General features: G+C 46.0%; 2 protein-coding genes and 1 long non-coding RNA gene across 18 annotated transcripts in view; 2 read left to right on the top strand and 1 right to left on the bottom strand.

Moving 5' to 3' along the window:
- The window catches only part of Zc3h14 (zinc finger CCCH-type containing 14), a 41,405-nt gene extending 38,271 nt beyond the window's left edge, over positions 1 to 3,134 (bottom strand). For 12 of the 15 annotated variants that reach the window (XM_085697819.2, XM_085697818.2, XM_085697812.2 and 9 more), the window contains exons 1-2: positions 2,979 to 3,134; positions 2,625 to 2,667 (exon numbers count right to left, since the gene is read on the bottom strand). In XM_085697819.2, coding sequence (XP_085553945.1) covers positions 2,625 to 2,667; positions 2,979 to 3,014 — 79 coding nt within the window. In that variant the 5' untranslated portion in view covers positions 3,015 to 3,134. Of the gene's footprint in view, positions 1 to 2,242; positions 2,302 to 2,624; positions 2,668 to 2,978 lie in introns of those variants that run through there. The other 3 variants (XM_085697808.2, XM_048449385.3, XM_085697813.2) reach the window with 3 other exon arrangements.
- A 1,360-nt stretch (positions 3,135 to 4,494) lies between these two features.
- LOC146892461 (uncharacterized) lies at positions 4,495 to 8,478 on the top strand. The gene is made up of 2 exons (XR_015004505.2): positions 4,495 to 4,669; positions 4,756 to 8,478. It is a non-coding gene; the product is annotated as an uncharacterized LOC146892461 (long non-coding RNA).
- A 3,151-nt stretch (positions 8,479 to 11,629) lies between these two features.
- Positions 11,630 to 15,706, top strand: part of Ptpn21 (protein tyrosine phosphatase non-receptor type 21) — a 61,898-nt gene continuing 57,821 nt past the window's right edge. The window contains exons 1-2 of one of the 2 annotated variants that reach the window (XM_087911583.1): positions 11,630 to 11,789; positions 15,347 to 15,704. In XM_087911583.1, the coding sequence (XP_087767709.1) occupies positions 15,525 to 15,704 (180 nt within the window). In that variant the 5' untranslated portion in view covers positions 11,630 to 11,789; positions 15,347 to 15,524. Of the gene's footprint in view, positions 11,790 to 14,508; positions 14,679 to 15,346; positions 15,705 to 15,706 lie in introns of those variants that run through there. The other variant, XM_087911584.1, reaches the window with a different exon arrangement.

A 15,706-nucleotide genomic window follows, 5' to 3' on the forward strand; every position in this document is an offset into this window, starting at 1 on the left:
TGGCATTTGCTAATTTGCCACGTGGGAGGCAGATCTCTCACAGCTGGAGCCCATTAAGTATTAAATGAAAGAAACAAACCTAAGAAGGTCCAGGTTCAACTTTATTTTTCATGCCCATGAGGAGTGTCACAACCCTCCTAAAACAAACCTGGAATATACCTATCCACTGTAATTCATAAACTAGTAATTCTTAGCCTGTTCAGTCTCAGGGTCTTTCTCTGGTTGATGTGAATTGTATCTACTAATATTAACCACATGAATTTAAAATGGAGAATTTTTAAAGAGTTTAATTATTAATATACCAATTACATGCTGGTAGCCCAATTATATTAACTTAATAGTTTTTTGAAAACTAAAGTTTTCCAGACAAACAAAAAACACAGCTATAAGGGTGGTATTGCTTTCTACTTCCACAAATCTCTTTGCTATCTGGTCAAAAAGATAAATGAATTCTAAATCTCTGTTTATTGTATCTAATGTGTGATCAAGTTGTTTAATATTGGGGAATGTAAAGAAAATCTAGTCCTACACGTCCGTACTTGGAGTACTTTAACAGCCTTTCTAGATCTCATGGATACCATTCAAAAACTCAAGGGGCAATTTATTAGCAATATAGAATCAAATACAACACCAATTAACTCTTTGTACTGTTGCAAGGAAATCCACCTATGCATCCTTTAACTTTTGCATATTTAATAATATGTACTGATCACCTGGAAAATACTAGTTTACTGAACTGGTAAACCAAGGATATGTTGATACATTTCATTATATGAAGCCACAGTGTCGCACCTCTGTATTTTCATCACAAAAATCTTTCCATTCTGGGAAGCTCTCCAGTTCACAGAAGTAAACCTAAACTTTCAAAGTTTTCATTTTCATTTGAAAGTTCAACTTGTCATTGGCAATAAAAAGTATTGGCTTTTTTTTTCATGTTTACCAAATACCTAAGTGCCCAAAACCAGTTTATCACTTCTTAGAAGGTAGAAAAGTTTCCACTTCTGTGATAGAACAAAAGGTATTTGATGAGGAGAGTGTCTACTTCATCTTATAGCTATGATTCATCATCCAGGAAAGTAGGGCAGGAACTAAAGGCAGGAACCTCGAGGCAGGAATTGATGCAGAGGCTATGGAGGAGTGCTATTTCCTGGCTTGCTCTGCCTGCTCTCTTTCTTTCAAGTTTTCCAAGATAAGGTTTCTCTGTATAGCTCTAGCTGTTCTGGAACTCACTCTGTAGACCAGGCTGGCCTCTAACTCACAGAGATCCGCCTGCCTCTGCCTCCCATGTGCTGGGATTACAAGTGAGAGCTGGCATTAAAGAAGTGCCACCAATGACTGGCTTTCTGCCTGCTTTTTTTTTTTTAAAGCACCCAGAATCACCAGACCAGGGGTGGCACACAGCCTTGCCCACAAACATGTCTGGGGGTGGTATTTTCTCAACTCAGGCCTCCTCTTCCCAAACGACTCTAGCTTGGATCACGCTGACACGCTGCTAGCACAGTCAACTGATACCTTAGTTCAAAATCACTAATGCCTTTCTTAAAACAGGCCTGTCAGTCCAGGGTGCCACTGCTTCCCAAGCGCTTCTATGCACTCACAATCAAATCCCAAAAGGACGGACGTTCTGGAACTCACTCTGTAGGCTAGGCCAACCTGGAGCTCACAGAGATCTGCCTGCCTCTGCCTCCGCTCCTGAGTGCTGGGATTACAATCCTGGGCCACCACCTCCCAATTTCAAAAACATTCTATCAACTGTTTCATTAATAACTTTCTAAATGGAACTGGTTTCCTTTTTTTTAACTACAAGAAGTAATCTGACTAAGAATTCTAGGACAACCTGGCATGACTACCCTTTAAACTTCGCTTTCTAACCACTGCTTTCATGTAATCCAAATGTGAACACAGGGAATAGTCAAGCCTTATAACTATTATGAAAACAATTTTGACTCCACAGGTCTCTGACACCTAAGTTACCCACAATTTACACCAGTAGCCACTAGCTGTACAGTCAGACCAGGCCTCTTCCTACAATCCTGTTCAAGTATCCAAAGTCTTTGTTTCTATTTGTACAACTGGAAACATTATCACTTACATTTAGTGGTGACTTACTGTATATACGGAACAGCTATACACTGTCCAAAGTAAACTCGTTTTAAGGGAGGAAAATGAACTTCGCAGTCAGGTTCAAGTAGGAAGAACATTTCAAAAAAAAAAAAAAAACAACCTAAAACATAAAACTCACTGAACCAGCTCTGTGGAAAACGCCAGAAGCATCAAGCGTTCATATCCAAGATGATAGATCTGAAATTAAAGGTCATGACGAAAGTAACGAGAAAAACAGAACAAGATTCGAACAAACATTATGGGTTTAAAAACGACTGCCTCGGCGGAAGAAAAAGTTTAGGCTATTTGAAAATAACGCTTTAGACAGGACATGGGGGTAGAGTTGGGTGGGGACTCAGGGTGCAGCTATGGACGATTCAATGAAACGAAGGTGGAGGAAACCAGGGAATATTCAATTTCAAGGTAGACCACCCAAAGAGCTTTGGGCAGACACACTCAGACACATCCAATCAGTTGCAAGGCCTACATTATATTTAGGCGAATGACAAGAACCAACTTACCCACGTAAGCTCCTAATTCTTGCAATTTCCCCTTAATGGCACTCTGGGGAGAAAAGAGGGAGAGGAAAAAAAAAAACACAAAACAAAAAACAGCAAAGGTGCCTGTGAAAACCCCGACAGGAGAAAGCGACCCCCCCCACCCCGCTCCCCGCCCAGGAAGGTGGGGGAGGGGACGCCCGCCCCCTCCCGCAGCGCTTTCCTCCGCTCCCACGGGCCCGCGGACGTCCCACGAGCCGCAGAGCCTGCGCCCTGTCAGAGGCGGCCTGCGCCGAGGAGACGCTGCAGGCCCACCCGCCCCGTTACTCCTGGCAACCGCCCGCTCGCCTGCTCGCCGCCCGCCGACGCGGGCCTCACCCGGATCTTGCGGCTGATCTCGGTGCCGATTTCCATGGCTCCGCGGCGGGCGGCCGGGTCAGCACTGCGCGGCGCTTCGGTTACCTGGAGCCCGCCGCGGGCTGCCACCCTGCAGCCTGACCCCTTACCGCCACCACCGCCGCCGTCGCCGCCGCTCCGCCTCCGACCGACCGAGCGCGCTGCGTGTCCCCGCCCCTGCTGGCGCCCCCGTGCAAGCGCGAGCCAGCGCGCATGCGTCTGCGCGCACGCATGCGCACGAACGTCCCCAGCCCGTCCGGGACCTGTGCTCCGGCGCCCTCTGCTGACCGCACAGAGAATAATGGCGTGCAGGTAACCTGGCTTCTATGCCTTCCTAAACCAGGGAACCTTCTTTCTTCCCTTTCATGATTTCTAACTGATTTTAGTCTCCTACAGACTATAAGGATGGACAGCGCGAACATCATGGGTCTTTATCTGAGTTCAAATCTAACCTCAAGTATGGGATCGATACAGATTGTTAACTCTTGAAGTTTTCATCTTCTTCCAGGAAAAAGACTGTTTTCTTGAAGATGTACTGTGTATGTCGTTAGACTTGGTGAGGTGGAGGGGCAATATCCAGAGTAGCAGCAGAACCTATCCAGCATGCCTTTAATTCTACAGGGTTTTTGTTGTTGTTGTTGGTGGTGGTGGTGGATTTTTTGTTTTGGTTTGGTTTGGTTTTTCGAGACAGGATTTCTCTGTGTAGCCCTGATAGTTCTGGAACTCTCTCTGTAGACCAGGCTATCCTTGAACTCAGAGATCCACCTGCTTCTGCCTCCTGAGTGCTGGGATTAGAGTTGTGGCCACTTTAATTCTAAACATCCTTGCTTTGGTTCTGCCTCCCCCCACCCCCATACCACCAGTGTATTTTACCCAAGATTAATCCTCCTCCTGCCCTTCCTCTCTGAACTGCTTCTTTGGAGGACACTTATTTCCAGGACTACCCTATTTGTTGTTAGCAATCAGACCGCTATTGGTAACACGAAGAGCGGCAAGTGGCGCCCTCTAGTGTCACAAGCGAGCGTCAAGTGCTGCCCTCTAGTGTTAGAATTGGTGTGCAGGCCTGGGATACCGCGACTTTTAGCCCTACATGTATTTGAGCTCCTTGGGTCTAAAGATTGTGGTTGCAGCTTCCTTCAGGTCCTCAGGCCTTGGTGGCAGCCAGTTATAGCTTTCGGCCAGCAGCTTGACACTGTTGGCCCTGGAGACCCGACAATTCTCTCAAATTTTTTTGCGACCAGGGCCTGTAGGTTCTCTGGTCACCTCTTGATGCCCCTCTCTGCGTCCGCTCCTTCCGTCATATCCTGGCAGTGCACTCCCGAACAGCTCCCTCGCTCTTCCATCTGCTGCCTCTCTTCTGATCCATACAACCGAAAGTGGGGGAGAAAGGAGCACTTGACAGAAAGTCTCCTGTTAGTGAGGAGGAGCACAGGAGAGTGCCTCCCAGGCCGAAGTAGCTTGCTTATGGAGCTCAACTTGGGATGCTGGGCTTAATCACAGCTATTTGTTTTGCCCAAGCCCATATGTTGGACTAATCACAGCTTTGCCTCTTATCCCCAATCGCAGCTGTCGCTCTGCTAAACCACAAGAAGAACTGCTTGCCCTCCGGTCCGGGAAGAAATAATTGCAGGTTCCCTTGAAGTTCTTCGAGGCTCAGGATCGCAAACCATCAGGTACAAAATATTTCAAACAGCCTTGGTTGCAGCCCAGCACTCCGCAGCTGGGACGACCACCTGCAGTCTTTGCATGGTTGTTTCAGGACGGTGGGCGCTGAATTAAGAGTAGTCTGGGTGGACAGTCCAATGGCTGCTAATAGGTGTCAAGTTGTCGAACTCCTAGCAACTTTGCTGGTTTATCGGAGACTGAGCGTCAAGGGGTGCTCAGAGCACACGCTGGAGGAGCTTACCACTCAGAGTGATGGATCCCAACAGATCTCAGAGTTCTTTAGCAGATGCGACCCTTGCCTAGAGACAAGTAGGTCAATCTCTCACTTATCTCCTTTGTCATTTCCAGGCTAATAAAGACCAACTCCACCATTTACCTTGTGTTCTTACCTGAACACCCGCTCCCAAATTCTAAGTAACTGTGTCCGTTTTATTCCCTTCCAAATCCAGCCTTCTCAGGGCAAAGCCGTCTTTATCTCCTCAAAGGCAAATGCATTTCTACAGTGGACTTCTTTAGTTCTCCTTGTCCCTGATCACAAAGCATGGAAGAATCTTTTCTTTTTCTTTTCAGCATAGACATCTAGAAAAGTTTCTGTTCTCCCCACATTCCTCAAGTTTCTAAGTGATTTGGAGTATGTTTTTTGATTTTGGTGTTAGCTTTGTGACAGGGCCTCAATACGTTTGGAACGTTTGGACTCAGATTCCTGTTCCTCTTGCCAGAACTGGGATGACAGGCATGCACCGACCATGCCCAGCTCCTTGAGAATGAGCTTCCATTATCTAGCTCTCGGTGCATAACAAGTGAGCACAGGTGTAGCAGTGTGGAATATCCATGTTTCTCATCTTGCCATTTTCATCAGTTAGTCTCGGCAGGCCTCCTCAGAGCTGGCAGACAGGCTGCATTCGCATCTGGGATTTGACTAATGGAGAATCCCATGTCACGCTCCCTATCAGGAAAGGATTTCCTGGGATCTTTATGAGCAGAGGCTCCATCTTTGCCATCTATGATCCAGAAGAAATGGTCTAAGAGGAAATGTGCTCAATGGTAGTGGCGCACACCTTCAATCCCAGCACTCGGGGGGCAGAGACAGGTGGCTCTCTGTGAGTTCGAGGTCTACAAAGCTAGTTCCAGGACAGGCCCCAAAGCTACAGAGAAACCCTGTCTCGAAAAACCAAAAAAAAAAAAAAAAAAAAAAAAAAAGATGGCCCACAGTTCCTTGCCAAGTAGCTGTTCCCTTAATTTAGCAAAGATACAGTTCCCTCCCAGCACACGTTGGTTCCTTTCATCTCATTCATTTGGGTTCTTCTAGGCCTGATGCCTAGATCAAGTGAATTAGGACCTTCTTTATATCTGCAAAATCTCTTGTCTTTACCATATTCATTAGTTAAAGCAACCCACAATCACAGGGATTATCAAAGAGCAGAAACCGCAGGGTTACAGAGTCTGTCTGCCACAGGCCCCTTGACAGTTGCCTGTAATTTTCCAAATTCTTCCGTCATCTATATGGAAACTAATATGATGGCATGTGTTTTCTATGTATGTGTTCATTCTCCCTAGAAAAATGATCACCTGAGCCCCGTGTGTCTTTTATATTTTACAGAAGTTCTTTTGGAATGGTAAGCACATAGTAAACATCAAATATTTATAGACTAAAAGAAATCAGAGATTTAATTTACAAAGGTTTACAAAGGCATTTTTCCTGGGTAAATCCAGTGGCCATAGAGTCATGAAACATGGATGAGAGGAACCGAGTGACAGAGGACAGGGACCTGGAGCCATGCTATCTGGGTTTGACTGTAGTTCTGCCACTCTCTCTGAGACCTTAGGCAAGTTCCCTCTTTTCCGTGGGCCTCAGTTTCCTCATCTGTAGTAGCATCGATATAATACTGTTTCCTCCTGCAAAGGGTTCTTATATAAGGTGGAGGTAAGTTAATATTTGCAAAGCATTTCGAGCTGTGCCTGGCTCCCACCAGCGTTATGTCTGTTGATTAAAAATTAAATGCCTGCACTGAGCCAGACACTGTGGCAAGAGCCAGAGCCCACAGGTGAGTAGGACCACGTCTCTGTACTCTTCACACAGTTCAAAAGCCAGGTAAGTTTTTAAATTTCGTTTCTTTTCTCCACCACGCCTTACCTAAGAATAGGAACAAATTTTAGCAATATTGTACTTTAAGCAAATAGGCATTCAGCAATTTAGTTAACTTTTGGAAAATCTTGTATAAAAAGAGCCAAGAGCATTTCTATTAAAAGGTACTCAGAAGTCTGGAGAGGTAGTCAGTGAAGTATTTGCCATACATAAAGACCTCAATAGCCCCCAGCACCCATGTGTTATGTGCCTGTAATCCTGGAATTGGGGAGCTGGAGACAGGGGAATCCCTAGGGCTTGCTGGTCAGCTAGTCTAGGCAAATTTGTAAGCCCTTGGTCCACTGAGAGGCCCTGTCTTAGAAATAAGATGTAAAACAATTAAGAAGACATCAACACCTACTTCTGGCCTCCACATACAGACATGTGCACACATGCGCGCGCACACACACATACACACACACACTCATAGCCAGGCATTGTGACACGTGTCTGCAGTCCCAGTAGTTGCGAGGCTGGGGAAGGAGCATCATGAGTGTAAATCCAACCTGGCAACATAGCAAGATCCTGTTCTGTTTTGTTTTTAATTTATAACAAGGAATTTATTAAAGGTGTTGAAGACAGGCTTCTCTTTTTAGGACAACCAACTTACATTTATGGAAAAGAATTGCAGGGTGTTTGAGAACTCAAACATGTTCAGATCTCAGATGATAAAGAGTCTGAGTCATAGAGAGAGTGTCCCCACTAAGCCAATGGCACTTAGGGATTGGAGGCTGTTCAGGGTGCTTCCCTGTAAGATGCAACCTCACAATCCACATCCTTGAAGGGACTGGAACTATTAGTCTCACAAAAGAATAAACTAGCCCATGACAAATGGTATATTTTTCTCGTAAGGGATAGTATGAGAGCCAGATCACAATGAACTACAGTGCCAGCTAAGAGGGTTCTTGGCCACCTTCCAGATAGAGGAGAGAACTGAAAAAGAGCCTTGGTTATGAAGTTGGCAGGGCCTGAGTGCCAGCTTCAGCTCTGCAAAGCCTAAGTTCTCTAACAATGGTGCCCCCTGTGTTTCCAGTCTCCCCTCAGGGCTACATTTCAGATGAATTTTATGGGGTGTGTGTGTGTGTGTGTGTGTGTGTGTGAGAGAGAGAGAGAGAGAGAGAGAGAGAGAGAGAAAGAGAGAGAGAGAGAGAGAGCGAGCACAAGAGCCTGCTTTACCAGCCTGTGGAAGAAGGGAGGCAGAGGTGGTTGTTTTTCCCCAACTTGGAATGGTTTTATTTTCCTTGAATGTTTAGTGACCTTGTATTTGTCTTTCCAGACTCAAATAGGATCCTCACAATGATTAACTGGGCATTATCAATCCATTTGGGTTATACCTTTGTGTAAGTTTTCTTACTTCACGTCGCCTATTGTTCACAGGATGAGTCCCTGAGGGGGCAAGACATGCATCTTGTTTGTCTTTCTCCACAAAACACCGGCTTCTAGTACAGGTAGAGAGAATCGATGTTTCTCTTCAGAACTGAATCTCAAATGGTATTTCTGCCTTTGGATCAGAATCTATAGATGCTCGGGACCTGCAGGCGACAGCACTGCCTCCCTCCCGTGATGCAAGTCTGGACACCCGAGTTCAGTCTCTGGAATGTGAGTAAAGGTACATGGAGAGAGCCAGCTCCACACAGTGCAACAGCCCCACCCTGGCCCATAAAAATAATAAATAAAATTGTTTAAAACAAAGCCCGAGTGTGAGTGTTGGGAATCGCCATCACACCAGTCAGTCTCTGTGACTATGGGGCTGGCACCCTTTCTGTTGTCCTGGCCATTTAAATGCACATGCGGCCAACATCACTTTTTTGAGGTCCAAGAGAACTGGTCCTCAAAAATCACTGCTCCTGAATGTGTGGAGGTGTTGTACCTAGCGCAGCGCTGAGGGAGTCAGAGATAAGGGCAAAGATTTCAGGAAAAAAAGACGATTGCACCTGTCAGGGCTCCTGGAACCAGCTCTACAGATGCCTGTGAGCTACCATGTGAGTGCTAGGAATTGAACCGGGGCCCTCTACAAGAGCAACAAGTGCTCTTAACCACCAAGACATCTCTCCAGCCCTAACATCTCCTGTTTGTTGGTTCTAATCTCCACCCCTCTCTAGGCATTCTTATCTAGGCTGAAGCAAGTCTGGATTCTGACAGTGAATGATAATTCATATAGTAATATATGATGGATGGTCACCTAGATACCAAAGCAAATGAATTTAACTCCTAAGAAGATACTGTTTGAGGAGCTGGAGGCAATGAAGAACGTTCATTGTTCTTGCAGAGGCCCATGTTGGGCTCCTAGCACCCACCTGCAACTCCAGCTCTAGGGCATTCAGTGTCTTTTACAGCCTCCAAAAAACATTTGCATTCATGTGTACACACATACATACAAACAAACATGTATATGCATAAAAATACATCGATAAAAAGTAATAGTCAATGGATCTCCCAGACCACAGTTTCGTACCTGCTTATAATTTTGTCTTTCGTTATTTTATGTCAGAGCTTGCTTTCTTCCTTCCTTTCTACAGTTTTGTTGAAGATTTATCTTTAATTGTATGTGTGTATGTGAAAGGGGTAGGTATGTGCATACAAGTGCAGGTACAGCAGACACTGGAGGTGTTGGGGCCCCTTTGGAGCTAGAGTTACAGGTTATGAATCACCTAATACGGAAGCTAGGAATTTAACCAGCCCCCTGAAAGAACAGTGCTTGCCTCTACCTGCTGAACCATCATCTTTCCAGCACTCTTTCAAATTTGTATTTATATAGTTTAATAAGAATTACTGCCCGGTGGTGGTGGCGCACGCCTTTTATCCCAGCACTCAGGAGGCAGAGGCAGGACGATCTCTGAGTTCTAGGACAGCCAGGGCTACACAGAGAAATCCTGTCTCAAAACCAAAATAATAATAATAATAACTTTTGCCTGTTCTACAGCTTGAGTTCCAGGACAGCCAAGGTTACACAGAGAAATCCTGTCTCTATAAAACAACAACCAAAAAACGAGGAAAAGAAATACCTTCAATTGAGGAGTGTATGATGTAGCACTTTCTGGGTAAAAAGAAGTAAGCATGTGCACATGTATGTATAATAGCCCATATCTCTGTGCAGATACAGAGGACTCAAATAGCCATCTCCAGAAGAGCTGATGTCCAGCAGGCAGGCTGGTAAGGCTTTCATTTAACAATTATTTTGTGTATGTTGGGGTTGAACTATATAAATGACCTCACTCTCTTTCATAGGAAGTGTAAGCTAATGGTAGTCTTATACCTAATACTTGGGAGAGGTTTTCCTCCTGCCTTGCTGTGGGGATGTTTCTGCCAAATTAACATGAGGGAAAATAGAGCTTACATGCGTGGCTGGGAGCTGACATTTGTAGGCTGTGAAGAAGTTCAGCTCAGTTGTCTAAAGCACCACTTGGGTTTTATGATCATTTTCTATTTTTAAAATTCTTTCATTTTCTTCCCGATTCAATTAACACGTTTTTATTTAGTGCCTACTGTCTGCCCAGTACTTCCCTCGTAATTCTAGGAGATATAAAAGAAGCCTCCGTGAACCATTTTTAATAATCCTGGCAAGTGCTGCAGCTACAAGGTGTCTAGAACTGTGTCTTGGAAGTAGAGTCCTGGATTGAGTTGGTGAGGTGTGGACGGCTGCTGGCACAAACGGGAAGGGTCTGGAGGTGCCGCCCAGATCCTCTCGATGGGGAGCAGCAGGCATGCCTGGAAGAAGAGAGCAGTAAGGGTGGTCAAGAGGCCAGCCATTCTAGATCACCCATAGAGGTCCGCTAGCTGAACTTCACCTTGGAAAGGACCATAAAGCCAGAGAGAGAGGTCACTAACCATGGGGGAGCTGAAAGGGAAAGACACTGCAAGAGCTGATGCCATGTGCCCATGATGAGGGGCAGCAAAAATCCAGTGTCATAATGAGCGCTAGTAGCTGGGCCTAGACTTGAGTGACACCTTCCACGTATATTACTCAAGGTCACTGGAACGCGATCATTCCCAGCTTTGCGGAGAGGAAGCAAGTCCACGAAAGCTAAGGGATTTGCCAGTAAGGGTTGGAGCTGGGATTTGAATCCAAACAATCTGATCCTGGAGCTTGATTCTGTACTGAGTATGCATACTGTTCTCTCTGGGGGGATCCTGTTCCCCAGGAGTCTCAATTGTCTGGGATGGGGGTGGGGTCAGCTCCCCAGTTCTCTTCCCCTCCAAACTACTCCCATAGCTACCTTTCGGGTTTGTTAGTCCTTCCCAGTGGTCCCTAAGGTAAAGCTCAGCTATCAGAACTTTAGGTCTAGAATGACTTCCCTGGTCACCCTTATTTCTAGAACTCTCCTCTCCAGCATGCTCTGTGCTCCCTATCAAGTGGATTCCGGGGGAGCAGTACCTCCAACCCCATTCCCATTTGTGTCAGCCGTCCACTTCTCTCGAGTTCCTACGGAGGAGCGGTGTGTACTTACTGGAGGAGCAGGCACTAAGGATGGGGGTGTAGAACGTTTTGAACCGTCTTCAGCAATGTAGAATAATACACCAGTAACTCCAGTTACTTTACAGACCACCACTCAAATAAAGCACCAGATCCCTTTCTACCTGTACCCAAAATAACGTCCTCTTCCCTCCCTTCCTTTTTTTGTTTTTTATTTCTTAAAGCTCTGCTTTATTTGGAAACTTAAAATAACTGGTCACACGGTTAAAAACAGCAGCGGCGCGCCCCCTCCCCGGCGGCCGGGCGCAGCTGTCCGGCCTCCCCCGCGCCCCGCCGCCCGCATTCCAGCTCTCTGAGGTCACGCGCCGCCGCCTCCCCGGATCCGCGCGCCCGGCCCAGGGGGAGGGACGCGGGCCCCGCAGCTCCGGCCCCAGCCCCTGAGCTTCCCCAGCGAGTCCCGCCGCGGCCGGGCGGGTGCGGGCAAGGTGTGCGGTCGGTGCGTGGGCCCGGACGCAGGCGGGCGAGCGGAGTCCGGGGAGGCGGGACGCAGAGCCGGCGCGCAGCCCCGACCCGGCGGGAGCGGGAGCAGGTGAGGCGCGGGGCACTCGGGCAGGGGCGTAACAAAGAGCGAAGTCTTCGCTTCGCAGTCTCGCTCTGATCTCCTAGAGTCATTTCTAAAAAGAGTCTGGAACTTCTATTCCGGACTCCTCCGCGGATGACTGCGGTTTAATTCTGGATCAGAGTTTGAAATCTTGGGCATATTTGTGCCTCTCGGAGTATGTGGACTCTCTCGGAATGTGGAGTATGAAAGTTGCCTGATAACTTTGGCGACAAGGGGCATAAAGGAAGGACTGTTTGGCAACTCCTTGTTTCGGTTTTGGAGTAAAGCGTCTTTACTCCTGGAGAATTCTTGGATCTGCAAATTCCGGTGATTTCTACAAACCCTGATTAGATTGGCCTCTCTGAGCATGCCAGTCTTATCCCCAGACCCCGTGAGAAAACCTTATGATAATTGATAATGCTAGAAAACACGTTCTGAACATTTACAAGCAAATAGTTACTGACAGATTTCTTTTTCTTTCCTTTTCAGTTTAGCAATTTCACTCTGAAAATAGTTGTTTTGTTTGTAGGCCATTTAACTGTAGATTACCAATGCACAAATGTTATTTTGTGAGAGACATAGGATTCATTTCAAATTCTAAAAATGCCAGATACTTCCTTTTCAGTGATTATTTAATGCTAAAGGAATAGTGGCAAAGTTCCATGAACCTGTGGTGAGTGATTCGGGGTGGGTATCCCATGAGATTCAGGCTTAAAGTGAATTTGAGAAACGTTTGGAAGGGAATATGGATGAGAAAATAAAAATGAGCTCACTAACAGAGCAGACCGCCGTTTGCAAACCTGTGAAGCAGAATTTAATATGCATTTTTTCTTATTCTGCAATGGAATAGTTTTGTAGTGAAATTATACTTTTTTTTCCTTTAATGGCTGTTTATAGCCTATTTCATTTAGTAGTTGACACCTAAATCAGCTCTCCTCAGAGTACCTTAAATCCCTACTTCCTGGCATTAGTAGTCAAACAGAACTTATGATATCATTAAGATATATTCATCAATTATAAATTTTAAAGTTACTAAGCAGGACTTTTGCCACAGTGGGTTTTATATGAGTAATCAAGAAACCGGATATTCTTAGGAGGAAAAACACAGAAATATAACAAGCAAATTATAACAACTGCCAAAAGAATAGAGGAAAAAAATTGGCTTTTCCTCATTCCCAATGCTGTAAAACATTTCCAATCTCAGGAGCAACTGGAAATTTGAGTTTACCTAATCAGAACTAGAGTTAATAATTAAGCTATGTAGTGTAGTATACTGTGTTTAAGGCATAGTTCCATCTTCACAGTGAAGACATTAACACATTTTCCAGGACCCAATAAGATGTCTTCCCTTTGGACATACGAAGCTATCTTTTTCTGCACATTGCTTAATGTTTCCAGTTACCACAATTTGTAAGTCTGAAACCTACAACTTTATCTCTTGCGATAATACTTTGCATACTACCCATGGTTTTTGTTTTTAAATTTACAGAAACATTATTGGTCTATCTTCTGGTTGAAAGCTTGTTTAAGGTGTGGTTTTTTTTTTAAGTGTTTTCAATTTCTTGCTTTTTTTTTTTTAATTTCTGCTTCATCTGTTTATACTCTGGAAACAACAAAGAACTTTGAAAAATATTGCAGATCGAAACTCTATCTTATTATAGTCTTTCCCCCTTCCTATTCCTTCTATGGAACAGTGCTTTTTACCCAAGGAAGGCATTCAGCAAATGTTAACGTAATGCTGTAGGTTCCACTTTCCCCTCTGGCATTCCTCTCTGCCCCTTGTTTTTATGCTTGTTTTATCTTTCCGGAATGTTGGTTGAAAGATCACCTCACTATAGAGCTCCAAAAAGCAAAACATAAACAAAAATTTTAGAAACTTTGACCATGTCCCTGCTAGCGACACAGCTCTGAATATAATTATAGATGCCTGTAATCTCCTTAAGGGCAGAGACGGCTTAGGATTCGTCTTAGATTTCCTCAAGATGCTCATCAACTGCCTTGTGCTCAGAGACGGCAGTGCACATTTGTGGAACGGAACTCCAAGACGTTAAGTTTGGCAAAGTCTAAACCTCATTTTCTGGTTCAGTCCTTCCGCAGGCCTGAGTGCTCAAAACCTTTGGGGTTGAGTCTCAGGTGGCGAGCAGGACAGAAAAGAAGGCTGGGAGCAGTGGAGAAAGCCGGAGGATACCCAGCTAGGTTCCCGTGAGCGTGAGACCGAGAGAGCTGCTTCTGCTGAGGCCTGGCTTCTGTTTGCCTGCTGAGGCTTAGGGACAGACTGCTCCACCGCGCGGTCTCGCACCCAAATCGGGTAATCAGCTAGGGCCCTGCCAGGTAAACGATTTATCCCCGGAGGAAGGGGCGGAGGGTGAGACTGACAGCAGTGCGAGGGATGGAAATAGCTGAGATTTTTGTCAAATTGTTAAGGAGAAAATAACTCTAGTTGACATAAAAATCCCGAGATGTCGCTCGCCCCCAGTTTATCTCACCGCAGAAGTTACCATCAACAAGTATGGTTAAAAAAGTAGCGTGTTTGGGGGCCGATGTTGACGTGGATACGGCCTTAAACTGCTCGACCAATCGCTCCCTGCCTGGAGGACTAACGCCGGCCCCTTTAAATCCTCCCTCCTCCGATCACAGGGGGCCGGTCCCTTCGGAGCACGTCCGTCCGGAAACGGGGCCGCAGGCGGAGGGTTCCGGGGTTCGCGAGGCTTCCGACATTCCCCGTTGGCCAGGCAACACCACTAGCTTTTCTCTCAGGGAGGGGACTCGAAGGATCCGGAGCTGAGGCCCTCCGCTGCATTTGGCTACATGGGCTTGCCCAGTCTTGCTTTCTCTCTTTAACCAGGATGGCGTTTAGGACCTCGCCCTTCTCTTTAGGTGAGCGTCCACAGCCTCCTTAGGTGTCCCTATCCGGGAGAGGAGTGCAGAACACGCTTTTCAGAATGCTATGATTCGAGAACGAGCATCTTTACGGTGCTTATAACTTGTTTATACTCAAATCTTTGTGGTGATGTTAATCATGAACCAGAAGGGGCGTTAGAAATTTTTGTTAAGCGCTTCATCTCCTTTGAACCTCACAGTTGCCATATGTTAGAAAGATGGAATTATTCTCACCATTTGGGGTTCAGGGTTAAGTTGCCTGAAGAACCGGTTCTCTTGTTGTGCACTTAAACACAGTCAGGAACTGAAGACATCTATGTCATGGGAAACTCGAGAGAGTTACCTACAAAAAAAACAACCTTTTCTCCAAACTAGGAAGACGACCACTAATAATGTGTAGTTCTAGACGTGCTGGGCATTATCTCGTTTAATCCTAACAGCCGGGACTGCTATCACTGGAAGTGCGTGAGGTAGAATGAGGGGTGGGGTCTGACCCTGGGCCCCACCCTCAACCCTCCTGATAAACTTTCCTGCTACCTCTCTGTTAGAGCTTTCCTATTCCAGCGGAGAGGCAAAGCTTATTCTTTAGATTCAGTTACATCTATTTTTTTCTTTTTAAAATTTTAATGGCAAAGTCCATAGTAACTGCTTCCCTCTTTCCTCAGCGCTGGCGTGGATGCTCCCATCGTTTGGCCTTCGGAGACTCGTTTGCTTTTTAATGACGGCGGCGGCTGTTGGGTGAGCAACTGGAGACTAGAGTTCTGACGCGAGAGGGTCGCTTTTGGTTGGCTCCATCACTGCTGGATTGGTCCTTCCTGGTCCCTCCACTGTCGAAGGGAGAAGATGCCACTGCCATTTGGACTGAAATTGAAACGCACCCGGCGCTACACTGTGTCCAGCAAGAGCTGCCTGGTTGCACGGATCCAGCTGCTCAATAATGAGTTTGTGGAGTTCACTCTGTCTGTGGAGAGCACGGGCCAGGAGAGCCTAGAAGCTGTAGCCCAGAGACTGGAGCTGAGGGAGGT

This window comes from Myodes glareolus, chromosome 11, assembly GCF_982192425.1.
Source record: "Myodes glareolus chromosome 11, mMyoGla1.1, whole genome shotgun sequence".
Classification (NCBI taxonomy): Eukaryota; Metazoa; Chordata; class Mammalia; order Rodentia; family Cricetidae; genus Myodes; species Myodes glareolus.